General features: G+C 36.8%; 2 protein-coding genes across 2 annotated transcripts; one reads left to right on the top strand and one right to left on the bottom strand.

Annotated features, from left to right (window-relative positions):
* The first annotated feature begins 19,681 nt into the window (after positions 1–19,681).
* On the top strand, positions 19,682–24,954 carry LOC106923360 (transmembrane emp24 domain-containing protein 9-like). Its single transcript, XM_014996345.2, has 6 exons — positions 19,682–19,886; positions 22,934–23,034; positions 23,131–23,250; positions 23,948–24,094; positions 24,197–24,336; positions 24,437–24,954. Exons 1-5 carry the CDS (start codon positions 19,739–19,741, stop codon positions 24,314–24,316), a joined length of 636 nt encoding a protein of 211 aa, XP_014851831.1. The 5' UTR covers positions 19,682–19,738; the 3' UTR covers positions 24,317–24,336; positions 24,437–24,954.
* On the bottom strand, positions 24,103–27,623 carry tmem216 (transmembrane protein 216). Its single transcript, XM_088009714.1, has 6 exons — positions 27,518–27,623; positions 27,176–27,197; positions 26,897–27,081; positions 26,136–26,228; positions 24,565–24,766; positions 24,103–24,486 (listed from the first exon to the last, which is right to left on the bottom strand). Exons 1-6 carry the CDS (start codon positions 27,621–27,623, stop codon positions 24,369–24,371), a joined length of 726 nt encoding a protein of 241 aa, XP_087865840.1. The 3' UTR covers positions 24,103–24,368.
* Between the last annotated feature and the right edge of the window lie 83 nt (positions 27,624–27,706).

Genomic DNA, 27,706 nt, shown 5'->3' with positions numbered 1-27,706 from the left:
GACAGGACTCATTGACAGAGAACATCTGCACATTAGTGAAGACTACCCTTTAACCTTTATATATTTTATATATAAACTAATTTTTTATTTTTATTTTCTTCTTTCTATATTCCTTAAATGTCGTCATTGAGAGAAAAGTGGAACCAAAGTCAAATGTCATGTGTATCTGCACAAACTTGGTGAATGAAGCGGATTCCGATTCTGTCGTCTAGGGGAAACTCTAGACAACAGCAGAGCCACAAGAGCTACGGGACCAATAGATTCAGATAAAACATGAAATCATACAAAACACTGGATTGGTTAGTAAGCGCCGATGTTGAACTCTTTCAAACTTTGTTTCCTATCAGAGGAAACCAGCAGGGTGATTGGGAAACTCTGGACCTAAATCTGCTGATTGAAGCCTTTCATCCTCCTCTGTTCACACCTCCATCTAAAAGGCTTCACTTTTATTAAAGTTGTCTGTCCGAGGTTTCCTGTGCTGCCCCACACCCGCCGTGATGTCTTCAGACACTCACAATGATAAATTACATGTGTTGTGTGTTTCAGAGAAGCAGAGTTTGAGCAGTTTTTTCGTCCTTATTTCCACGGGGGATAATGTCGTGTTTTCGGCGAAGAACAGTTCCCGTGCCTCCTCTGACACGTTAATTGATGCTTTTCGTTTTCTTGTTCTCGGCTCTCTCCGGGGAGTTGCTTCTTTCCCGTGATTTGCCGTGGGAGTTTAACGGCAGCTGTGATCAGACACACAACAATCAGGCTTGTGGGGTGTCAGCTGATTTGTCAAGGCCTCGTTTCTTTTTCCTGTTAAAGACTTGAGGAGGTTGAAGGGGCTCAGCTCTGAGATAATCTGTAGAAGAGGATGAAGAAGAGATGACATCCAGGTGAAGAGGTGTTCCTTTCCTTTCCTCCATTTCAAACCACAACTTAGATCTTTAAATGTTTTTAATTAATCCACCTGATTCCCTGATGCCTCAAACGGTGATTATTTTAATATGTTTTGCGTTTAAAAATTATTCCCAAAGCCTCCTGCACTGAAACGATTATTCTGAGCTGCTGTTATTAGCTGATCAGGCAAAGCCAAATATCATTCTTTGGATTTGTCAGAAAACTGGACATATTTTCATTCTGCCTGTGCTTATGGGAATATAAAACTGAAATAAAACTCTTTCTTTTTGTTCTGAATTATAATTCGAGCTATTGTAATTCTTCCATTTCGCTCTTCTTTGAAAAAAAGGGAAAAAAAAGACCCCCCATATGGATCGATTGCCCATTTTCTGCAATTTTCTGTGCTGTTTCCTGGAAAACATTAAAAAAAATCACTGCTTTTATTTTGTCAGATCAAAAGAGTCACAAAACAAGAAGGAGAAAGAGGAGCAAGAATTGGCAGAAAGTTTTTTGTATTTTTTTTTTCCCCAAATTGTTCTTTGATCCATTGTGGATGGTTCTCTGTTCAGACATTGTGGCTTGTGGAAAAAGGAAAGTGTGTTTTATACTAGCTGTCTTTTTCAGAATGAGGTAATAAATACCCACATAAGTCATTGCTCAACCGCAATTCAATTCTGTCCAAAAGTCTTGATTCGGTCCCTATTTATTTATTTCCTTACTTTGATCATGATGTTCCAGTATTCATCTAAAGAGGTCATTTTGCTGTGTCCCAGGCTTTTTGAAGGTCTTTTAGAGAGTTCACTGCTTTTTCACTCAGTTCCTCAACATTGTCAGAGGAACAGCTTTGACTTAGGGATCTTTCACTCAGAAAACCTTGTAAACTTACCTGAGGAACCAGTATGTGCTGAGAAAGAGCAGACACCTTCACTAAAGAGAGGTTGTAGTGGAGTCAAAGACATAAAAACTAATTTATTTGATATAACATTTTGGAATAGTTCTGAAAAGTTTTTTTTTTCTTTTTTTCTTGGGAAACATAATCAGATGTATATACAAAGTTCTCTGAGACATAGAAACTTTAAATTAACTATTTTTAGTGGCTAAGGAAGCCGTGACAAATATAGTTTGATCTTCTGTCAATCATCTAATAAATCATGGAGAAATAACTGCAGTACAAAAGAGTTTTATCATTTTATGCTAGATGTCCTGTTTCTAAACTCTGATTTTGACAGAGAAAAATGATTAAATTAAAGCTGTGTGTTAGGGCACTTCTGTGGTATTTTGTGCAGATTAAAGATGTAAATGTGACTGTATATTGTTGCCAGCAGCTGCTGCTATTTTGCGCTGCAATCTGCGAATTGTCGTCTTTGCTTGGCTTCATATTTTGTATAAGTGAATCAGAAGGAAACTCGCCTTGACGGGAAATTTCCCAGCGACCGGCTGCACAAGGTACTGAGAGTAATGAGCGTCTGGTTGAGGTGTCAAATCAGAGGATTATCTCGTTTGTGGGCTTTCAGACGTTAAGTGGCGATCTGAGAGCTCCTTCGGCTCTGCAGTCTGAACCATGACCTTTCACAGATGGAGGAGCCTCAGGTTTGACCCTCCCTCCCCACTCTTTACTCGGAGAATGTGCCTGTCCTGGGAGCTGACATTTCCAGCACTCAGCATCAAAACGAAACAAACCTTTTAGTCTCATTCATATGTAAAATTTTATAGTAACCTTCCCATCCAAATCGAGACCACGACAGCAGATTATCTCTATGCAATCGAGGCGGCAGGTCGCCAGACTGTGGATCCATCTAATCTGTCAGAGTTAAATGAGATCCATCACAGATCTGGATAATGGCCCCTGCAGATTGTGTGCAAAAATCTGCATTAATAATTCAACTCCGATCTTTATTATTCATGAGACTGAGAGGCGAGCGGAGCTGCAGAGATCTGAGGAGGGGATGGAAGAGTCACCTTTTTTTTCTGACCCTGGACCTGCACAAGGGAGACAACACGTAGACGACAATCAAGAATTCATATTTTGAAACAAAAACTACAAACTGCAGCAGTCTCTGTGTGGCTACACAGCTACAGGTTACTTGTGTGCAACAAAAGCATGTAAATAAAACATTAATAGTATGCTTAGAGACAAACAGGCCAAACTGGCTACTAGATGTCGGGGATAAAATTTGCTCTTTACATGCATCATGGCATGTGCATTAAATATATGAATTAAAATTAAAAGCATAATTAATACAGAAGTACAGTGCCCACACATTTAATGGTGTCCACTTATCAGAGACATGAAAAGAGAGACAGAATATTGTCTCCATTTAAATCCACTATGCTGAAGCACTTCAAGAAAGAAAAACTGGACCAAACATATTCATGTTTTGCAAAAGTAAGCAGATTAAAAAAAAGAAGAAAAAAAACAGACAAAACTGGTGGAAGCTTCTACCAACCATCAGAGTACCATCAAGATTTACTCAGCTCCAAATGACAAAGTTCATTGCGATTGTCATTGTGAAGAAATGTCATCCCCATTCAGTGGGTAAGAGCTTTTGCATAAAGTTGACAAACAGTCCCAATTAAAATATTTTTTTCTGACACACTCTGAAACAACAAAGTCATACATTCACCAAAGAATGTATGACTATTTAAGACAGCTTAAATAGTTTTAATATTTCAATGTTTTTGCAATATTTCAATGTTTTTTTACTTCTGTATTTTACTTTCAGGATATGTAATGAGAGCTTTAGTACTGTACTCGACTTGTGAATAAGGGAGATTGTGCACTGCAGTGAAAAAAAGAAATAAAAAATACATTTCATAGTTACTCTGAATAACACACATTTAATAATCCAACCATCTATCCATCCATTCATCCATCCATCTAAATTAAAATTAAGAGAAAATATGTTTTTTATAATGAAAATGGAAAATGTTATTAATTATCCATCAGACTTCAGTGCTGGTAAAGATTTGACTTTATGGCTGTCTGGCTATATTGAGATGGGTCAACAACCAGCGGAGTCTTGTGAACTTGGTGAGCCTCACAGTTGGGACTGAAAGATTCATTAAGAGGCCAACACACCCATAGCTTTCTGCAGAAACATAAGAACTAATGAGCTACTTGAATTCTCCACAACCACTCCAGAAAGTGAGATGTAAGGTAATCTGATGTTCACATAAGCCGTCTGTCGGTCCGTCCTGTCCAGCAGCGGTGCTGTTGAAGGTAATAATCCTGGATGCGTTGCGTGGTCGCTTTGCACACATTCATTGAAAGCCCCATCAAACTGATAAAATCTTAACAGAGCCTCTCTGAAGCAGGCAGCTTTGAGTAACTTTCATCTCATTGTCTTTGGGTAAAGTTTGATCATCTCTCTCTTGTTGCCTCTGTGAGGAAAAACGGAAGAACTTGTAGCCCAATTAAAACTTTCCAGACTTTCTGACCACAAGTGAGTTAGTCCGTAAATCGCTGCTCATGGAGCTGATGAACTGCCCGGGAATCTGGCGGTGGCATTAAAACATGAGCTGTGTTAACTCTGTTTTAATGTGTTCAGTTTAATCTGGATGACAGCAGCCTCTCACCTTCATCTGCCTCGTGTTAAGTTTCTCCTGAAAGTCTTGAGCAGGCAAGCCGATGCAGGCTCACGTCTGTGTTTTAAACTTTAAAAAGCCGGTGACTCTCAGAAATGTCAGGAAGTGAAAGGAGCCGGTGCTTTGAGGTTGATCGAGCCACATCTGAATTTTATGATTTTACATTAAAAAAAGAAAAAGGAACTGCTTGATGGAAGGTGTTGCGCATAGACAGAGATCGAAGTGAGTGAGTGCGTTCTTGGAAAAAAAAAAAAAAAAAAAGACACTTTTTCGTGAAAAAAGCTCCCTGTCACATGTGAACCTTACTTAAGCTGATTGCTTCTTTAAAGGAGCACCATCACATGGATCCTCCTCTAACTGGGAATAATTAACAGTGCAGATCATTTTTCTAAACCACCTCTCTTCTCCTGTCACTGGAGCCAATGGGTTCACCAGACATTCACTCACCTGTTATTTCCTTCATGGTGCCTTCAAGGACACATTTCAGTCAGATAGCGTAAAAGTACTAAAACGCACCAAAACATCTTTGTCATTCCGCGAAAAAATTGCTTTCACCTCAGTAGCAGTTTTATCTGCTGAATTCAGTCTCCTTGAAAGAATTTTCTTGCTGAGACACGAGGCGCTTGAAGTCTGAAGCTTGTCGAGAAATCAAACCAGGGGCTAATCAACAAGTAGAGGTTGTGTGAGAGATGTGTGACACTCAAAAGTAGGTCTACGGCAACAAAGCAGCAGTGAAAAGTTTGATGCCGCTTTGTCTCCTATCTGGAAACGGAATTTGATTTTATTTAACTCAGCTAGACGTGAAAGCAACTTTAAGTAATTTTAAGTTCACGAAACTATTATGAAATTTAAGTTGCTTTTTTATCATATATTCAAACAGCAGTGGAAAGGCGGTGAAAAAGAAGACAAGTGAGTGATGGTGATGGTCATTAAAAATTTATCTTAAAGGGTGGTGTTATCTATTTTCCTGGCACATAGTGCCATTTTATAGCATAATCAAATAACTATCAAACTTTTTATGAAAATGTTGTATATATAAAACCTTAAAATAAATTGAATGCCTTGAAATCGGTCTCTCTGTCTTTTCAACACTGAAACTTCATCGCAACAATGCTTCTCCATTATTTTAAGAGCGGGTACATGCATACCAGTAGCTGCTAACATAATCAATCCGTCTGCAGCATCACCAGGAGTAAGGAGGGTACTCCTCTCTCTTTTCATTAGAGGCTATTTATGTAGAAGTCTGAAGTGTTTTAAAATGCTGGCTCATGAACTGTAACCAATAACATACCAGGTAAAAGACACAGAAGTAGTATACTTGAAGTAGTATGAATGAATACCCCAGCAACATGTTTTTATATTTCGTCATTCAACGCCCAAAAACATGAAAATGAATGATGATGAAATGATGTTTTGTTTTAATATTTTTATACAAATTAAAATATGGGAAACCCCCTTTTAGTCCGATATCCCTAAATAAAATGGAAGAAATTGTGGTTACTTAATTAGTAAATAAAGCCCATGTGTGTGTGTGTGTGTGTGCATTTAATCTCTGTATAAATTCATATTACAAAATGTTTGATTATGTAAAATAAGTCTCCCGGGTGACTGATAAGCCATCAGTGCTAATTTCTAATGTCACACAACTGTTAGTGAGTTTTAGCAGAAACAAATCACACTTCAAGTCCAATAGAACTTTTAATTGGGCTTTCTGCTGAATTAACTGCTGCCTCTGTGGAGAAAAGATAAATATTAAAGAACCTGCAGAATAATTAACAGACTCTGTGTTTTCAGTCCATTTTCTCTGATACAGACCTTCCTGCCTGAAAGGTCAAGCCTAACACACACAGTGGTTAATATATTTCTGACACCGTCTCCTCTCCTTGCCGTTTGTCCTCGTCCCCATCCGGTGGTATGTTTTATTTTAATCATCCTCTCTAAAAAGACCATTAGCAGCTGCTCTTTGTTGGAGCTGAAACGAAACTGAATGTGTCAGACTGAGAGGAGCATGAATTAAACATCAGTGAGGGATGGGGAGTCATGAACACCGCCCGGTCTAATAAGGCTGAGCATTAAGAGCACAGTATCTCTGTGCTGACGTGCAGACGTCTATCTCATTCCCTGAGGCAGGTGTGAGAATGAAAACAAGGGGGAAAAAATGATAAAGCTGTCGGACTGATCCCGAGTCTGGTTATTCTTTCTTTCCGATGGAAATTAAAGCTTCAAATGGTCAATGAGACACGCTGGTGGCTGCCCCAGGTGAAATATCCATGTTAAATATCACTTTTCGTCCACTTTTCTCCTTTAAATTATCTTTGATATACAGCCGAGAGAAAAAGAAAGTCTACCCTCATTCAATATTTGTGGGTTTAGCATAACAGGGAAAAATACAATTATCTGCTACCCACCAGGTTCTAAAACGATTTCTTTCTAACCTCAAGTGAACAAACACACACCAAATATCAATGAGGCCAAAATGTTAAAGTTGAAAATAAAAGCATGCTCATACAATCACCAGTTTCTAATCCCATATCTTCAGTGCTTGTATTAATCAGTTCGGGAGCTTCAGCTGTCACAAGGTTAGACTTAGAATAATTTGGAATACAGAGCAGTTGACTGGTTGACTTTAAAGCCCTCAGGTCTTATAATTAGCCATCTAACTTCACAGTTTACAAATGCAAAGAGGTGTTAATATGCCAATATTTTCCAAACTTGGTGTTCAGCGGGTAGACATCTACACATTGGTCTAGGTAGGACTTCCTAATAGAAACCTTGAAGCTTATTCAGATAATTCGAATCTACTTTAGGAACTGGATACCCTGTTAATTTTTTTTTTTTTTTTGAGCCTCTCCATTTTGTTTTATTGTTGTCTGAAGGCATGGTGTCATAACAAATTGTACGCATTTAACACTGTAGCATACACGGTTTCTTCACCACATAAACCAGCCTGCAAACGATTGCCCCAGCTCTCACACATCTTATATACAGCACAAGCACCACTGCTACAAATTCCTCACAGTTTCGACTGAAATGTCACAGCTTTGATCCAATAATAACATTGCTTAATCTCACATTACACTCTGCAGACACTTTACTCACTCGGGGACGTGGGATAGTTCAAACTTAAAGTGACACATGTGCAATCCCCCTGCTGTCAGACTAATTTGGCTGATAATTATCTTGACACTTAGGGGATTTATTAAGCATTGAAATCTTCTTCTTAGATCATCAGTTGATACTTTAAAATAAAGAAAATGAAATAAGCCAAGCAGGTGGTGAGGTCATGACAAAGTATCGAGTCGTGACTCATCTCGAGTGTTTGTAGACGATCCACCTTGGTAGCATCTCAGATAGGATGTAGATCAACTATAAGACATGACTTGATATCGCACAAAATACCTTCATTTTATCCCATGTGAAAAATGTGGTACATTTTTAAAAATGTACAGTGTCCATTTTTAAAAAGGACACTGTACATGGCAAGATAAAAAAACAGTAAAATTGGCATATTTGCTTTACATAGAAGAGGCTTTTTCTTTCAAACATTGCAAATTAGATATTTTCCCGTCATTTTCTAATTGTCCTAAGATCAACCTAAATATTTAACAAGCTACCTGGGACTTGCAGGGTCTAAGATGGGGCTCTATGGCTTTTTTTTTGTAGTTTCTCTGAGCGTAGCAGACTCTGTCCTTGGGGTGAATTTACTGTAACAGCCACTCATCAGAAGATTGGCAGCTATCTCTCATGTTTTCCACTTAGTAATATTTCTCCTACTGTACTATAAATGGTTTGGGAATGGCCTTTTTAACTTGGATGCACATCAGTTGTTGGTTTTCTAAGGTCATGGTTGTTTTCTTTCTAACTTGGTGTTGTGTTATCGTAGACTGACATGCAGCAAAAACTACCAAAACTTCTTTTATAGTGGTGCTCACATTCTGATGATGATCAGGCAGTCATTGCATTTGACTAGCAGTAGCTGACTGCTATTTTTCTGTTTCACTTTACCTTATTTCATTAAATAAATGACAGTGTAGATATTAGGTTAGATGAAAAATATATTTAGAACCTGGTAAACCCCAGATGATATTTTAATATGCTTTAATAAACAAAAATCTGCAACTTTTTTTGACTCATAATAAATAGAACAAAGAAGAAAATGCTTTTGAATGAATACAAAATATGCAAGAAATCTTTTTCAGAGATGGTTTGTCAGAACAGCTTGGTTACTGTTAAGATTTATCCAGCATCATAAGGGTTTCCTGAAGTTGGCAGCCATCTGGGAAATCCTTCAGACATTCATCATCTGCAGCTCATTGCCTAAGCTGAAAACAGACATCATCACTGAGGAGTTTCTGAAATATTCCAAGCTGTGAAAGCTACGAGATGAGCATGTGATCTGAGACTGGATGGTTTTATGATGTGGCTAAAATATGAATAAACTCTCCAATTCTGGCTTGTTTACTTTTGCTCATCATCAAAAACCATAAAAATTGTGTAAATTTACCTGGGATTAGCATTTCATTTCAGTGCTTCGATTAGTGTTCTCCTAATGTTTGCTTTGAGAAAGACAAAGATCTTCTCCATAACAAACTCTGATTCCACATATTAGCAACCGCCTTGTTGACAATGGACTCCGGCTCAAATGTTGACATATCTCAGGTGATGCACTTTGTTTTTTCTGCCATGTTTTTTGTTTGTCTTATACTTTTGTTGCATGTCACATCACTTCCTTCTTCTTCCTTCTTCAAACAGCTGTGACTCTTTTGGGATGAAAAGTAGATAATGCAGTTCAAATGGGAGCCCAATGCACATCCTATGCTGTTTAGTGTTAAATAAATTCAAAATATTCAAACAGATGTGTTTTGTAAGTTTTATATGCTCAAATATCATGCCAGACAAGGCAAATAAATAGCTTGTACTCACTGATCTGCAAGGTAATATGGTAAAACATTATGAGAAAGGGACCTTCGGTGTAGGCATATATATGTTTTTCTATTATTTCAAGGTTTTTCCGTATACTGTTGAAAATCAATGAACGGAGTGAAATCTCATTATTGCATAATTTGCCTCCAATGGCATCCAAGCAACTAAAACTCACAAAACACATTTAATTGGGTACTTTATGCTTTTATTGCACCGTGATACTGTATAAGTTATATTCATTTCTGTTTAAACTGTGTAGGGTCTAGTTACCCTCAAAATGTGACGTGGGAGCTATTCACTGACTAAGCATCCTTTAATCCATCACTTGTCCTCTGTGTTTCCTTGTTCTGATGTCTGGAGTTTCTGTTTTGTTTTACAAGCTGTTTTTACCCAGAATTTAGCTGCTATGTGTTCATTTGCTTTACTTCCTGATCTCAAATCACACCGACTCTTTATTTGCTAAACCACTTCCAGCCAAATGCAAATTTTTACAACCAGGTTTCCTTTGTTTCTTGAGAGATATATATTATTTGAACAGCTTGTTTCCCCTCATGTAAAAAACCTGTTTCCTGCTTTCTCGCTTCAAAGTTTTAGATTTAAAGGATTTCTGCTCTGCACCTTGTTTGCTTGTAGCTTTTTGAGCAAAGCAAAAAAACTATATATTTGCCTCCTGTTTTGTTGGCAACTGCCTGTGACCCTGAACACTTTTAATTACCTTTTATATTCACCTCTAAAAGTAATACAATTAATCTGCTGAAGAAGCTGGAATAGAAATGTAATAAAAGCTATCTGCCACTTTGTCTTGGTCTGTCAGATAAAGTAAAGAAAAATGAATTGCAGTTTGTGCTTTTAAAGTGAGTAACACTGTCGACTTGTACTGTAAATGTCAGATATAAGTGATCACACATGAGGTTCATCTAAATATCCTCCCAACGTTTCTATGATTTGTGTAATCCCGTCATGCATGGATGTGCGTAACAGCATTTAAATTTAACGCATACTTTATTTTGTCCAACAGAAGCAGCAGAAAAAAAATATATATATATATAAAATATATATATATCTATATATATATATATATATATATATCTATATATATATATATATATATATATATATATATATATATATATATATATATATATATATATATATATATATATATATATATATATCACTGTGGAGGAGGACATTCCTCTTCACCTGCTCCAAGATCTTCAGGTTCAGGTGTATTTATACCTGTGGGTTTAAACGATGGACAGGAAGCTTCTCTTACATGTGAGTTTCAGTAACTGTGTCGTCATTACGATCATAACCCCTGTAAATATGCGTCTTCCAACCAAAGTCTCACTCAGACTGCCCAGATGAATTATGGATGCTGTCCCAGCCTCTTCGTCATCCTCCTCCTCTTTTACGCTACCGTTTGTTGAAGAGTCCGGCTGCCTTTCCTCGTACAGATGAATCACGGTGCTTCGCTGCCACCAAGTGGCTGCAGATTGTTTGTTTCTGCACCTTTAAGCAGGTAACTAAGCTTCACATCAGACCTTCAGGTCAGATTTATGCAATATTATTCAGTGGGTGACACTTATATACATAGTGAAAAGGCAAAATAGAAGACGGAAGTTGGTTTTAATGTTATATCTTAAACAATGACACTTTGGGATTTTCAGAAACATTTTCTGCCCCCTCTCATTTTATTGTCAACCATAAATTGGCTGGTCTGCAGAAGCAGTGAAGATTAACATATTCTCACATATTCATAGACATATGTATTTATATGACATAGTAGAGCAGTAGCTTTAATACAGGTTATGGATACAGACTAAATGCATCATGTTTTTTTTCACATTTTTGTACCAGTGAAATAAGATCAACAGGTATGTTTTTCCTGTAACTTAAAGCCATACAATAGGCTTTTCTGTAAAACCAACTTTATTTATAGATCATCACCTATAGAACAACATGTTGTGATGTATTATTTTGTTGTTATTCTATTGTGAAATGTGTTTTAATCATGATATAATCCACCCTCCTCCAAACAGTATCCCATTCCCTCATGCTCTGGTGATATCAGAAAAACAGTATAAGTGATCATCGTTCTTTTGAGTTCATCAGTTTGTGATTGTTTTTTTCTACTTTATACAGATTTAATCAAATGTTCAGATTTGAGACAAAAAAAAAAAAAAACAATTCTCTCTCAAGGTTTGTTGACATGTATTCCATTTATTCAAGGCAGAATTGGTGTTTCAGTTTTGTGTCTCTTGCAATCTCATAGATATAAAGTTGAACTAGAATTTGTTTTGCTTCAGTGTACTTTTGAAAGTCTCTGTATTTAATGGAATTCTGTGCACATTGAATCAAAAATAGCCCCGTACATTCAGCCACTTTCTTTGTTGCAATCTAACTTTAATAAACAACGTAATGTCAGCAGACCAGACGCGCAGCCTTCCAGCTACTAACATCGATGTGTGGGGTTAAGACGATGTGATGCAAGCACGCAGTTTCTACTGTCAGTGTGTTGTTATTACTGCAAAAACGATATGCTAGATCACTGGATAATGTATTTAAAAGTAAAGCAGATACATTAAAATTTGGAACTTACATTTGTATGTGCTACCAGCTTTGTCACCTTTGCTGTTTGTTAAAAGCGATATGGAAATCCTGCCGCTGATCACTTAGGGATGCTGTATAGTTTTGCTTAATTTAACAAGATCTTTACATTACTGGGTTATGAAGCAAAATATTAGCTTGACTTGGACTGCAATGGTTGCAGACCATGTTCCTATAGGATCCCAATAGACTTCCAGGAAATAGATATTCCCTTCAGTGATCTTTGGTTCTGCAATTATACCTACCAGTGTAACATGTGGAAAGTCTTGAAAGGACGGCATCCTGCTGATGGAGCAGCAGCTCTAATATCAGAGCTCTTCACTTTATGTTTTAAGGCAGAGCCCTGCAACCTTACAGCGGAAACACTTTTTAGCTGCTTGCTCTTTGACTCATGATCCATGTCTGATCGCAGTATGTGAGGGTTACAAACAGATGGAACAAAAAATGAAAAGCTCCTCCTTACGGCTAAGCTCCCCGTTGCCCATGACCGGAGCTATGTGAGTGATGGTAGGATGGATGAGGGACCAAGATGGCATAAAGGAGAGCAGTCCAACAAGCCACAGTGGGGCAAAAATAATCAACTCACAGCATTCAGATTTGTTCCGTTTCTGTGAGAATGCAGATTTATTTTACTTATTGCAGAATACTCTTTATGTTTGATTTCAATTAATTCATCCAAAAATAGACTAAAGACATGGAAACATAAGTAGCAAATAGTGAGTAGTAATTATAGCATGACATACTGTGATTATTATGAAACCTTTATAAGTTGTAAGATTTAAATTCGACTCTGTGGATGTTTTGTGATTCTCAATATTCTCAGAGGGAAGCTGAGAACTTATCCTTATATTTTCTTTGGATTTCCTGTAATAACTATGTGCTTATTGCAAATTTAGGAAGCATAGAAAATTCTATTTTTCTTAATATGGATTTAAGACCAGAAGGGGGCAGTGTAGTCCAACCTTGCAGGAACAAACGTGCTTCTCAAAGACATAAGGCCCCGAAACACCGCTGGTGTTTTCTGATGTATTTTTATGATTTTTTGAGGTTCCTATTTCAAAGTCTTCTCCTTAGCTTCCATTTTTCTCTTCGTCATCTGTCTCTGCGCCTCTGCGGCTGCTGACAGGACATTAGAATATGATTTCAGGCTACTTCATTTGTTTTTATATTTATTTTCCTCCTCCTGCGCAGCTGTAAACATAAATCACATCGAGCAAAGCCCAGAACTCATATAAACGTCAGAACAGACAGCGAAGCTCATAAACCTCTAATTTGATCTTTATTCATCTGGGACAAGGCGTGAATAAAAGCTCACCTAGTAAATCATAATTTTCTGCTTTCTGTCAACACTGCAGCTCGTTAGGGCTGCGCCACTCCTGATTGGCTGCTTCACCTCCCAACCTCGTTTAGTGTAAAAACTCAAACATTACAGACGCTCCTGCTGGATAATCATAATTGATGACTCTCTTGGTGCGTTTAAAAAGTCATTTACGATTCGATCTATCAAACTTTTCTTTAAACGGATAAAAAAAAAAGCTACTAAATTATCACTGCAGTGCTCATTTCTTCCCAAACTGTTACAGAAGCAGGTAGTTCAGGTTAAAACAATGGGGGATGGAAAGCTGGAGAATGACAAAAGGTTGCTAAGTTCACTGATGAAAACATAAATAAGTTAGTTGTTTGGACAGTACCCTGTTTTCCTTGACATCCTATGAAGGGATATTCAATAAATATTAATACTGGTTCAGTCATTCCCTGTTCTACTGTGCCACATTGCACCTGAGATCCATTTTTACTGAACAAATAATTCCCAATGTTCAGAGGTGGGTGGTAACTAATTACTCTTACTCAATCACATTTATTAGCCTTTTGAAATAAAAAAGAAAAAAAAACTTTTACTAAAAGTTTTACTACACAGCACATTGCATTCTTACTTGAATAATAACATCATGAAAGTGTTCCTACTTGCTCTGCTTATGGTGTCTGACAAACACATCTGTCAAACCAAAGCCAAAACCATTAATCAAAAACTTTCTTTGTCTCTGGGAAACTAAATCGTTCTGGTCTGCTCACTTATTCTGAAATATGTTTACAATAGTTCCTTCATTTCCATCCACTTTTTTTTTTTTTTTTTTTCAATTTGAGCATTCTAGATTTAGAAATGAAAGTACACCACCTCTATCAATGTCAGCTGCCATTCCTTGAAGTAGCCAGGAGAACTGCATCGTCTGCAAAAAAGTATCGATGAACTCCTGAGGTTCTCAATCTACAGATCGGACTCTTTGTGTTTGAGATCCTTTCCGGGAGTCCCACAAATAGAATCAAAGACTTAAATAAGGCCTGAAGGAGTTCAAACTTTACTGGGAACAAGCACAACTTGGTGTCAAGTGGAGCTTGACATGGATTTGAGATCCTGAATAAAAGTGTTTGAACTGATGTTCCACTGCAGAACCTGGTTTTGCCTTGGAGACAGGGTGAGTAGTTCACCCTATCGCAACGGTTGAAAGAGTTGAGAAGCTCTGAGTAGAGTGACTGCTCCTCTGCATCGTCACTAGAGGCGGTTTAATGCCTTCTGGGGGCATTTCTTTGGACGTTTTAAGAGCACATCAGACTGAAGAGACATGAAGACAGATCCAGAACTTAATGGGGAGACTGTATCTGTATTTCTCACCTAGGAACATCTTGAGAAAACAAAAATCATAATCATTCATCATTTTCCTTTTAGTTCACAGTTATGTACAAGACTTGCGTTTAACAGAAAGTCCATAAAATACATTGAAATTTCAATGTGAAGAATTATAGAAGTATGGATACGTAATTACACTTATTGGCAGCTAGAAAGATGAAAACAACTAACTGGATGAGTTTTATGCCCAGTGGTATGAATACAAAACTCAATATTATGCCTTCCCAAACTCTGTAATCAGCTAGCTGAGTAAGACGGAATCATAACCGAAAATTTTCCAACATTTAAGAGGCTTTTTAACTATTGTGTTTTGTTTCCCTGCTTATACGGTGATTATTTGTTGGAGAATAGGAGCTAATTGTTTGTCTGTTAAATTGAAATCAAGCAGGAGCCTCAGGATCACCTTATGATCACCTTACAACTTCAGTTAGGAAAAATAAGCTATATCTTAGGGAAATTGAAGTCAGAGGTAAACTAAGCTGAATAAAATTGTATCGATTAATCATTTTCTTTCTTCTGAATGAAACGGTACCCCTGCTTTATTAGTTCCTGTCGTTTCATAGTTTTCCTCTCCTTTGGTAAATAATGGATTGCGACAAATTATTTTCCTTTTAGAATTATTAAAGTAGTTATCAATTCAATTTGAAATTCATTAGATTTTGATTGATGGCACCAGATCGCAGTGGTGTTATTGCAAAGATCAATCAGATTTTGACTCTCAGAATATTTCAGAACGGATATGTCGCTGTTCATCTTCCTCTCCTCCGTTTCTCAGAATCCCTGGTGTGACTCCTCTGATTGCATCCATGAAAGTGAAAACATCCAAGCGTTATCTGATCAGAAGCATCTTATAATTACATGACATCATTTCTGGTCGTGTGATCTAGCCATCTCTACGGATCAGCTGCAAATATCTTATTAAAAATACAAAATAATCGCATTTATAATTTCCTTCCTCTGTCTGTGTGGCTATATACTCTCATACTTGAGTGTCCTGATCTGTGATTTATGGAGCTTTACTGACACCTCCTGGTTAACTGGAGGAACTACAAACTGAATGGAGAGCGGAGCGGCAGGACAAAGCACTCGACAAATCTTACAAAAAAAAAACATAACCTGAATTAGAGTAGACAGACTTTAAGAATGTTTTATATCTGCTTTTAAGTGTGACTCTGCAAAACAGTTCAAAGAAAATGTGCATTGATTATTTGTTGTGAGTCATTTCATTGGACTTTAATTAAATATTGGAATGTTTTTTTTTGTTTGTTTGTTTTTTTTTAACATAGAAAATGTATTTGCAAAGAAAATAATGTTGTTCTGTTTTTAAGATTTGTGGGGGAACTATTTATCCCACTTCACTCTTTATCTATGCGAGCTGTCATACTGTCTGCTCATAACAATGACTGACTGTGTCCGTGCCTTGGAGCAGATAAGAAAGTGTTTCTGGTGTTGCCCAATTTCAAATTCATGCAGACATAAATCTGTTTCACCACAGCAAATGTCAACAAATATTCCCTGATGTATCATCACAATACCACAAGGTCCGAGAATCATAAGCTTACATTTTATTTCGCAAAATTTTGAACACAAAAAACAGACTGAAGGCTCAAGAAGCACATTAGATTCCAGTGGAATGTCTATTTTACATTCAGGAAATGTTGATTATGAGGAGCTTGAAATTATTGTCGACTCTTTTTTTATTGTATTCTCTGTTATGAGAAAATATTATAATTTTTCGATATCTTCTATATACGGTCTGATTTCAGATTCATAGATTTAAAGTAGCAAGCAACATTTCAGTTAAACTAAAATGTGTTAGCCTTCTAAAAGCTCAATTAAAAATATGTAAATGTTTATTTACATTTTAATCAAACTGTTACGTTTTTTATACTATACTCATAAATTTGTAGCTGCCTCCTGCTCTGATTGAAGGATTATTTTTGATGCAATTAAATTAATGAAATTCATTTTGTTGAAATAATTACAAAAAATCAGTAACTGAATTACTCTTAAGTTCATACATTCACCCTGTATCAGTTGATTCGTTCATCCATAAACTTTATTTATTTTGTTGACACAAGAGGTCTCAATTTCAAGGCACACCTGGTTTTGTTATTAGCAAAAAGCAGAATGAATTTTGGTGAAATAAGATCTTTAGTCAGCAATTTGTAAATGAAATTAAAATATTACTGATCTCTTATCAATATGTAGACTGAATCTAAAAATTGTGCTTCATGCATAAAATGTTAGGATCATCATACAACCACAGGATGAAATGTCATCGGCATGACCGCAATAAAAATACAATTTAGAGTAGCTGGTGAATGATGGGTTTATTATAAAAATATAAAATACACCCTGATATGTGTATTTCCAGACAAATGTCACACAGTTTCATTACGGAAATTATTAATTAACATAGAGAGCCACAAAACATTACAAGGGTGTTATGATAAAAATGATCAAATATTTGTGGGATTCAATTTATTCATTTTAAAAAACATGTAACAAATATATAAATGATACAAATCAACCATTTCCAAATTTAGAAAAGTAAATAAAAATCATATTTATGTTTTCATTTCTTTTATACCTTATTTCTTTATGTATCTTGATACACTTACATTTCTTTCTTCTTTATCTTTAGATTTCCTTATTTGTTTATTTTCATAACCATCATCGTCCTGGAAAAATTAAGCCTTCACTAAATATTTTTTTTTTCTTTTAATTCTTTAGGATAAGATGTTTCATTTGATCAGTTCATCATTTACATCTTATTCTGTTTTCTGATGAAAACAACAAGATCAACTCTTTAAAAAATAATAATGTCAATCCAATAATAAATACATATTTTTAGATGAAAATATCTAGCAGAAATGTCTGAGGTTATTTCAGTGACTTTCTGTTTTCTTTAAGTGCCCATATTTTAAGTAATGGATTAAACCAGCTATTTATTTTTTCTGGTATATTTTTATATTTAAAGTAACAGCTTTTTTTTTTTTTTTTTTTTAATCAGAATGTGACCTGGAACCGTAAAGAAAAGCTGTTCATCCTTTTGAGTTTAACGAAATTATGTAAAAATGTGCAACTGTTCTGAGTTTTGCCTGGAAGTTTCCTGACGGTTACAGAGACGATGCTGCATTTCTGAATAAAAGGTTGGTGTTCAACAAAGTGGCACAATTTAATTTGAAGTGCAAGGCTGCGATGTGCCCGTTAATGAAAGCTCTCAGCTTTAAGTTCTGTCTACTTTATATTCACAAAGAGAAACGAGCGAGGCAGCCATCGTGGCGACATGCAAATACACTGATCTGTCTAATACGAGCTGCACCCAATCAGACGGACGGAGACTTTGACAAGCAGAACAAATGCCCTGCGAGCATAAACATGTGCAGGTCAGGAGGAAGAAGAATTCAGCTTTCTTTATCCTCTTTGCAACAGACACATTCTGCATGTTCGCTTACTGTTAAATTACTCATCTGAGATTAGAGACGGCTTAAGGAAGAAAAGTTTTCCCTCAAAAGTTGATAAAGCTTTGCAATCTTATGTCGACTGAACATATGCAAAGATACATGTTCAGGAAGTTTGTTAAAGCCCTGCAAACTTTCCAGCTCTGATAAAGTTTCTTTCTAAAAGAGAATGAATTCAAATCCATGTAAACGTTGTGCAAAATAGGGCGAAAACCGGCTGTTGTTTAACAATACAGCAAACTTCCAATTAACATATCATTGCATCGACAGAAGTGTTATGTTACTGAGCAGAAACATTAAAGTACAAATGAACAACGGACAAACCCAACGAATGCTTACTGATAGCAGGCTGTTTAGTATTTTTTTTTTTCCATACAGAGAGTTAAAAAGGGCAGACTAAGAAGATGGTGCAACATAGCAACATCACTTAAGTTAAGAATCAGCTCTGTTGGCAAAGTTTAGATACATAAATTAGAGACTGGAAATGGAAAATACAGTGCATATGTGTATGTACACCCAATATTTATTTAACAAATAAGCTAAATCAAACTCCCAGGCCAAGGCGAGATGAAAAATGGTTTGAATAAACAAATATCGCTCCCCCATCCGAATCCTCCTTGCAGCAAACCTCTCCATCATTAACGATGTCTGCTGTCCCTAGGTAACTTAGCTCCTCTCAGGCTGTATGGTTCTTCCTTGCTTTCCTTCAGAGGATTCCTTACCGTTCACAACCCCATTCACAGAGCCACTCTTCACCACCACTACCACTACAGCGTCCCTGTCAGCAGTACAAGTGAAAAACAAAATCAATCTGTTCAAGGGACAAAAACCTGAAGGTCCAAAGGTATCAGCTGCAGACCACTGAGAAGCTATGCAGATCAACTGTAGGCCATAGTAAAGTATATAGGCAACATGAGCCTTTATCTTTAAGAAGGTACCATGCCATGCCTTACCTTTGCATTGGTCCTGCATTGTAGCAGCACCAACAAGCGCACATATGAAGGACATCAACAACAACAAGCCAGTACAACTGATCTTGTATCTGGTGAACACCTTAGCTCATCCAACCCAAGAAACAGTAAAACCTTGACGGGAAAAAGAGATGGAAGATATTAGAAATTTCTATAAAATTAGATTCAGAAAAATAAATAAATAAAATAAATTGAGAAATGATAAGTACAAGGAGGAAAAGGAGAGAAGAGGCAATTGTTTCTCATCTCAGATTTGGGCAACCCTCTTTATTTTACTTTAGGGGAACATTGCAGTAGTAAGTGTAAATACTGAGGAGTTGATGAGGCAATGGAACATGTGACGCTGTTAAAATTAAGAGGAAAAAAGAAAACAATTGATTCAAAATTGAAATAGAATTAAAGTTAAGCTTTTGTTGATTTATTTAGAAATATCTTGAAAAGTAAAAGTGTATCAGATAATATTTTGTGAACTTAAATTATCAAAGTTATAATATATAACACAGTCTGGCCCACACTCCAAACCAGTCGGTGGCGGTAATTCACCAATTTCGTTGATGCCAACCACTAAAAAAAGTCGAGGACGAAGTAGAAAATGATATGGGATCGGTAGTAACATGGAGTCAGGCTCTCTTCAGTGGTTTATGTTGGAAGCTTTTCTGGTGAATTGTTGTCTCGGTTTGGTTTCTTCTCTGTACTTTCATATGACAGAAGGAGAGAAAAAGTGTTTCATCGAGGAAATCCCAGCAGACACGATTGTTGTCGGTGAGTGAATCACAAAAACGTTCAGCAACGTCAATTAGTAAACTAAAAAAAAAACAAAAAAACATCGCTAACAACTAAAACTTACACACTTAATCAATATGTCAACAGCTATCTTTTGTCTATACACTTGTTCACGGAGTAGGAATGGTAACTACAAAAAAGCATCGATGAATGTGAAGCTTGTAAACGGCTTTTTACGATGAGCGAAATGTCTTTTTTATTTTATTTCAGCGGAACTGAGTCATTTGCTGCTTTCCAAAGTCATATTACAAAGAGGAAGATGTTTCAAACATCTGCAGTAGTTGTGCTGACTAGCAAAAGAGTTACGTTTCAAAAACTTAGTTGATTACAGATTATATAAATGGGCCATAAAGTAATGTTCTTCATCTTAATATTTAAATTATTTTATGAAATGTAAGATTACAGATTTCAGTGAGTCACGATGACTGATAAAGCCAATTACTTAAATTTGCACTACCACTGACAAAAACAAACAAAAAAACCTAAAAAGACTCTTTTTCTGGCTCTGTGGCGTTTTCACGTTCTTCGTGTGTATTGCATAGACCACCTCTTGTGCAATAATCGCAGTAGATGGGTACCGCCTCCCCACCGTGACCCTCAGTAGATAAATAAATGGCTACCGACACTAGGTGGTGGGACTCTGACCTTTGCATAGGTCCTGCATTGGACCACTTGTTAAAACAACAACAACAAACGTTTTACTGTTTTGAAGAACAAAACAGTTATTTAGTCTACCTGATGGAATACGTAAACCAGGGCAACACAGAGACAGACAGGACAAACAATCACGCATGCACACACTCACACCTAAGGAGAATTTAGAGAGACCACATGTTTTATATGTTTCCCCGATTTCAGACGCCTGATTCAGATGCTTGCAATTCAGCAAGAGCCTGTTAATCAGCTGTCTATTGTGCATTCCAGAAATTTTATTTTTAAGTAAGAGGGGTAAAAAAAACAGTATTTTTAGTAACAGAAGCCATAAGAAGTCACACTGCAGTTTGTCATAAGCTAATAAGGGGGCACATCAAACATTATTTCTTATGATCATGTCAGATGGGACTAAAATTGAGCATTTGTGGTCTAAATATAAAATGTGTAGTGACAAACGCACCTTACCCACAGTAACACCTAGAGTGAAACGTGTGAGGAGACTTTTCATCGACAAGATCAGGGAAGCTGGTTAGAATAATGGGAAGATGTACAGAGCTAACTCCAGGACAATCCTGAAATGAATTCTGTTAGAAGATGCCTAATACTACGACAGATGTTCACCTTCCATCACAACAACAACCATAAACGTAGAGCCAAGATATTATGGGATGGTACAGATCAAAGCTTGTTCATGTGTAAAAAATGGCCCAGTCAAAGTGCAGACAGAAACAGGAACTGACTGATGTTGAGCATTTACTAGTGATGGGTAGATGAGGCGTCATGTATCATTTCGACACATAGCAAAACTGTGTCGATTCTTGATACTGTCATTCAATACTGACACCTGCTGGACATTAAAATTAATTCCTACAGGCAACATAGTGATTTGATGACCTCGTCTATGCAATAAGACTTAAGTCTTCGTATTTTATTGAATATTATATATTGTATTATGTCATATCTTCAGTTAAATTTAAAATATATTTGATATACAGTCAATAAAAAATGTGTATCTTAAAGTAAAAATTTAAGTGAATGTGTTTGGAATGAGGATGCTTGTGGACTGTTTTTCCCCCCACGGATTTTTATTTAAAAAAAAAAAAAAAAAAAAGTTTTTACAACATTTAGAAATTTAGCCTTTTACGCTTTTTTAACAAAACTTTTGCTGTAGAAAAAAAATGAAGTAAACACTACATTTACAGCGAACTTTTGTTTTTCTTAGGCTTTGCGTTCCGAAAATAGGCAAAATCCGTTTGGTAGTTACCTATATTTTTTACAGTTATTACACAGCATAAATAAATACTCTACATTGAAACCAAAGAACAAAGGCTGTTTTCAGATCAGCGGATGTGTGTGTTCATCAATCGGGCCTTAATGTGATCCGGAGTCCTGTCGTTAAAGCATCTCCTCCAACCTGCCCCGAGAGATTCACAGCTGTATCTACGGCAGAGCGATGGATCTCGTCAAGCCTCCGGTCGGGTTTTGCGCTGCCTCTGGCCACAGTTTTTTTTCCAGCAGGCATTCAAAGTTTCAGTTTCCATCTCCTGAATGGCCAATCTGTATTAAATACCGTAACTTTATTGGCACTCAGGTAGAGAAGAAGCGTGGAGACTGTTTTTACCATTCATACGGTCAATCAGGACGCAGAACACTGTGAAGAAAACTGCACAAAAAAATCTGCGAAGCAGCGATACCGTGAAAGGTGAACCACGTTATAGCGAGGGTTCACTGTATATGACATAATTTATAAAAAGCAACTGAGTGATTTGTAGAATGGCTGCATATCTGAGTTTATCTAGGACTTCATTCTCATGCCTGGCCTCATAATGCCTCAACATTGAGGATTTATTTAAATAAGACAATTTAGTCAAACATATGCAACACTTAACCTGCAGAACATAGTATGAAAGTAAACTAAGAGTCACTTTCAGCTGAATTTGGATTCAGATAGATCAAGTAGAAACTGACAAGAACCGGATGAAACAACAAAAATGAAAACAAATTTATTTTCCAATATAAGTTCAAAATGATGCCACACTGCGGAAACCTTTCCTTTGAAGCTGCTCCATAGATGATGCTGTAAATGGTTAAGAATTTGTTTGGCAAATGCTTTTGACAGATTCGCTTCCTTATAAACCCAGTTTGGCGCATTAATATCATTTCGAAACAGTTCCTGTATCGGTCACGTGACTTGCTGAAATCAACACGCGCACCGACATGGGCTTTGATCTATGGGCTTGACACATGCGCCGACGCATCGGTGTTGCCGGACTCATCACTAGCATTTACCAAAAGAAGATGTTTATTATTTGTTAACAAAGATGACTAGGTTCAGTAAAACAAGACTCAGCATATCTACTGTTTCTCTTCAGGTGATTATTGGACGCAGCTTTATGATGAGCAGAAGCGCGAGTATCTGCCGGCCACTCGGAATCTCACCCTGTCTGTTGCAGCCAGAACTCCTACTGATAAGGTTTGGGTTTTATATCCTAAAGCAGGGCGTTTATTTTATTACTTTCTAATTTCATGTTTAGTTCACAGAACTCGTCTCTTTTTTTCTTCGCCGCAGTTGATTCTGTCTCACAAGGAAACCAAGGGGAGGTTCAACTTCACATCATTTACCTCAGGAGAACACAAGATCTGCCTTCAGCCAAGTTTATCACAGCCGCTGTCTGAAGGCTTCATAGTGGTGAGAGGAAGAGTCACTTGAGTTTGAATTAACTATTAAGTAACTAGGAAATAGAAAATACTTGCCTGTGCAATATTATAAACACTTCAGCTGCATATTTTTTACACATAGGCACCATATGATGGGACTATATTTAAGGGGATAACGGGAGGAATTTTACTTAATTAATGTAACTTAATTAAATATAAAATTACTTCTGGATTCAGTAATGCATTAAAACGCTAATTTTATGAAACACAAATCCTTGCCTATGCAGTTTTAGGAACGATTTAATGTGTTTATATAAGTTAGCAGAAGAAAGCGAAGGGTTTCTAAATGAGGACATACTAGTGTATGTAGTTATAATCCAGTTTTGGGGTTTATATTATAGTAACTGATGGCAAGAGTAAGATTTAAGAGCTTAAATTTAGCCATATTTGGACGGTGCAAGTTGTAGCTGTTGAGAGAGAACTTTGTTTAGGTAAAGACGCTGAAGTACAACATAATATAATCGGCATAGAAATTCATTCAGGCATTTGATACAGGGAGATGAAGCTTTTTCCGTCTTGAAATGAAGAAAAAAAAGAAGTCTGAGAACCAATCTTGGAGGAAAATAATTGGTTGTAGTTCCAGCTGCACTTTGTTCGGCTGCACTTTGTTGCACTATTTATCAAGCGATTCAGTGGCAAACTATTTCAACATTGGTGTCACGTTGCAGGTGGTTCGCATGGACATCCGATCAGGTGAACGCACCAACAACTACACAGAGATCCAGAAACGAGAACTACTGACGCAGCTGCAGCTGCGAGTCAGACGGCTGTCTGCACAGGTTCACGACATCCACAAGGAGCTGATCTACAGTAGGGTCAGTGATGCAGAGTTATTTTGTATACATGTATTTAAAAAAAAAATTTAAAATTTAAAAAAAAACAACAACAAAAAAAAACACTTATGTTGGTATTCACAGAGCAGAGAAAAAGACTTCCTCGCCATCAACCACAACATCAACATGTGGATCTATTGGTGGCCCATCATCCGCAGCGTGTTTGTGGTGATCTTCATCATACACATCACAAACAGCTGCTGAGATCACAGCTACTGTTCAGAGTAAAAAAATAAAAATCCTAAACATATTTACATTAAATTTCCTCCTTAGACAGTGTTTTCTGTCTGAAGAAAGCTGCTGACACATCCTGTTGTGTTCCAGGCGACATCAGTAAACTCTGGACCTGCAGAGGAAACGCAACATTGACCAAACTGAAAATGAAAAAAAAGATTTACTCCTAAGCCAACTGAGACATCCTACAGTAGGGTGCTGGAGAAACCATTGTTTACCTGGAGAAAGCAGAGATGGAGATAACACAGAGCAGGAACTCGAGGCCATAGAAGCAGAGCAGCACGGCGCTGAGAATGAACTCGAGCCGCAGCACGAATGTCTGCAGCAGCAGGTAGTAAACGGCCAACGCTGTGCAGGGAAACAGGATGAAGAGGGACAAAAGGGAAGACAGAGAGCGCTCGCAGAGGTTCCCCTTCCAACCTGGAGGAAAAACACCGCAGACAGTCAGAGAGAAAGACTGATGTTCCTGTCTGCTGCTGCTGCTGTGAAAAAAGCCATCAGATTAACTAAACATGTTTAAATACTACAGATATAAAGATGTTCCAATATGTATACGACTTTATAATGCCTGCAAATAACAATTCAATAAAATGAGCTTTTTGTAGTTATACAGATTGTCTTTGTCTGATGTTAACATTTGTTTTATCTGAAACATTTAAATGTAAAAAAAAAAAAAAAAAAAATGAAGTCTGTAATGGTGAAAATACTTTTTTTCTTTTCCACCAACACATAACTTTAAAGATGAACTGATCAGGCTTTTCCTGGTTGATACCAATTTCTAGATTTCTGTGAGAGCTGACCTTCTTGTACCAACTTCTCTTTCATTTGAAGCACAAAAGCAAGTGATGGTTTAAAATTCAACTGAAGTGTAGGAATTTTAAGATTAGCTCCATTTACGCACCAAAGCTTATGTCCCTAACCTTTATCTGATTTAGTACGAAATTCAACAAGTGCATGCTGTCGGCTGATGCATTTGTAGAATAAAGACGGGAAATTTTTAGTCTTGATACATTTACTGAATAGCAATATAAAAGAAAGTTTTCAATATTTCAGTATCTGCCCATCACAAATTAGAATCAGTCAAATGAAAATTTGTCAGTTCTGTAAATTGTTGCATTTGGATGTAAAAGATATTTAGTAACAAAAATGCAATCAAATATGGAAATTCAGTGAGTGAACATAACATATATTTTCCATGACAACCAAAACTGATGCGACAGCAAAAGCAACGGAAAAAGGAGCACAAATTTGATCAAATTCGGTCTGACAACATGTCATAGTGAAAAAAATAAATAAGAACAAAACAGTTAGAAATTGCATGAAATGTGAAGTATTTCTAAAGTTCAGATGTTGCAGGGGTCAAAGGAAAAATACTGATTCATTTTCCAGTTGTTGAGTTGTAGTTTAATTTCTGGGTGTAATCAATATTTAAGATGGTTAACCCATTGTGATCTAGATTTCACTGCCTATATCAGAATCTGAACAAATGTGATGCTTCAGTTCCTGAAATGCACTGTGTTAAAGAAGGGAAACTGAACAAAGATTTCCGTTTTGAAAACATATTCATACATTGAAGTGATTTCTATCATTACCGAAATGATCCAAATTTCTAAAATAAAAATTTGGATCATTTATCAGACATGTAATCTAAATTCTTATATAAAACTTTGGGTTGAATCACCCAAAGCATGTGTGCAACATTATTTTCCAGCCAAATACACTTTATCTTGTTAAGAAATCTACAAACTCTCAAATGTAGAGTTTTATGTTTCGTGCATTTGTCTCTCACCATAGAAAATGCGAAGAGTCTCCAGAGCGAGGAAGAGCAGCAGCAGCACCACATCCAGGACCAGATTATCTGCTGGGTATGGCAGTAAAATTCCTGAATAGAGATAAGTCATAAGATAATAACCACAGTCATGCTCAATACTGGTTTGTATTTACAACCACAAGACAAAACTTTTGGTTTACCAGTGATTTCATCTCATCTTATTTGACTTACACCTTTTACAGACAGTTTTGTAAATGCTGAGACTCATTCACTGTGAATTCTTTCCAATCGTAAGTGAGTGCATAAATATTCCATGTCAATATCAGAGAAGAATGGACTGACTGGTGTGAGATGACAATAAGGTAGGAGTGGTTAAAGAAAAAGAGAATCTAATTCATCCAAGCTCAAATTTAGATTAAACTTTGGGGAAATCTTGCTTGGTTATGTTGTGTCTTGATTGCAACTAAAAAAAAATCCAGAGGGTAGTGTCAGAATTTGGTACTGGAGTATAACCATAGCTTTCCAACAGGATCCCACAAAGCTCAAATCATCAATATGGACCAAAATCTCAGAGGAAGGTTTCTAACGCTTTTTGAATCTCAGACATGAAAAAATAATGGGGGCAAAGTGTACTCAACTTAGAATGAGCAAGCAACCTTCTTTTTAAATCAAGAGAAGTTCCATTTTTATGTTTTCTCCTCTTTTTTTTCTCTGCAGGAGTAGCTGCTAATGCATTTGTATTGATCCCTGCTACCCTGAATGTGAAACATTCATCTCACCTTTGTAGATGAACATGAGGATCTCTGCTAAGTAGAAGGCAGAAAAGTACCAGCTGTTCAGGTAGAGAAGAACCTGCAAAGGTGTTGAAGAGAGCTGGGGAAAGGACGGTAAAGGACCAAAAAAGACAATTGTAAACAGTAGATCTGAATTAGTTTTATTGCAAAGGATACGACTGCTTGGCTCCCTGAAGAAAAAGAGGAAAGTTGGAAAATACGACGGTTAGATGCACATTCAAGACGATTATTTTGTAGTTGGTAATACAAAGAAAAAGTGTCTACAGTAACCTCTTTTCGGTGTTGGCTGAAAAAAATAGGCAGATGTGTGCATCAAAAATATTGAACTAATTAATCAAAATCTAAACTACAAAAAAATGGCCCGACGTTTTAATAAACTTGCATGAAAAAGTGACAATCATTATGGCAGTTCATAAGAAATCTGCTTCAGCAAACATGTTTGTTGTCGCTAAATAAAGGAACCGACAATCTTCCTTTGTTTTCACTTCTAGCATCGACCGTTTATTTAAAACTGTATCCCAAATGTCGTAGGTGTTGCTGAAAAACATTCGGTTAATGTAAAACGCCTATAAAGACATGAAATTAACAGCAAAGCTTGAAACTTACCGGGCGCCATGATTGAATCCCCCTGGTTGCTATGGAAATGGCTTGGGAACTGTTCAATCTCTTCTTCTACTTGGAGCACTGCATCCGGAGGTTGCCCTGCTGCCATCTTCTGGAGTGAAAGAGTTACAGTAAGAGTTCTGATCTGCATTTCGTCGCGAGAGGCAAGGCCACATATTACAAATTTGGATT

Source organism: Poecilia mexicana, unplaced genomic scaffold, assembly GCF_051168715.1.
Source record: "Poecilia mexicana isolate PSO_F unplaced genomic scaffold, ASM5116871v1 scaffold_10, whole genome shotgun sequence".
NCBI classification, from domain to species: domain Eukaryota; kingdom Metazoa; phylum Chordata; class Actinopteri; order Cyprinodontiformes; family Poeciliidae; genus Poecilia; species Poecilia mexicana.
The sequence above is the reverse complement of the archived record's forward strand: the minus strand, read 5'-3'. Positions and strand labels throughout refer to the sequence as shown.

Coding starts and splice junctions, on each gene's coding strand:
- LOC106923360 (XM_014996345.2), top strand. CDS start 19,739: ATGGAGTCAGGCTCTCTTCAGTGGTTTATGTTGGAAGCTTTTCTGGTG. Junction 23,251..23,947: donor TGTCTGAAGGCTTCATAGTG/GTGAGAGGAAGA, acceptor GTCACGTTGCAG/GTGGTTCGCATGGACATCCG. Junction 24,095..24,196: donor AGGAGCTGATCTACAGTAGG/GTCAGTGATGCA, acceptor TGGTATTCACAG/AGCAGAGAAAAAGACTTCCT.
- tmem216 (XM_088009714.1), bottom strand. CDS start 27,623: ATGGCAGCAGGGCAACCTCCGGATGCAGTGCTCCAAGTAGAAGAAGAG. Junction 26,229..26,896: donor CCTCATGTTCATCTACAAAG/GTGAGATGAATG, acceptor ATCTCTATTCAG/GAATTTTACTGCCATACCCA. Junction 24,767..26,135: donor GACTCTTCGCATTTTCTATG/GTGAGAGACAAA, acceptor TTTTTCCTCCAG/GTTGGAAGGGGAACCTCTGC.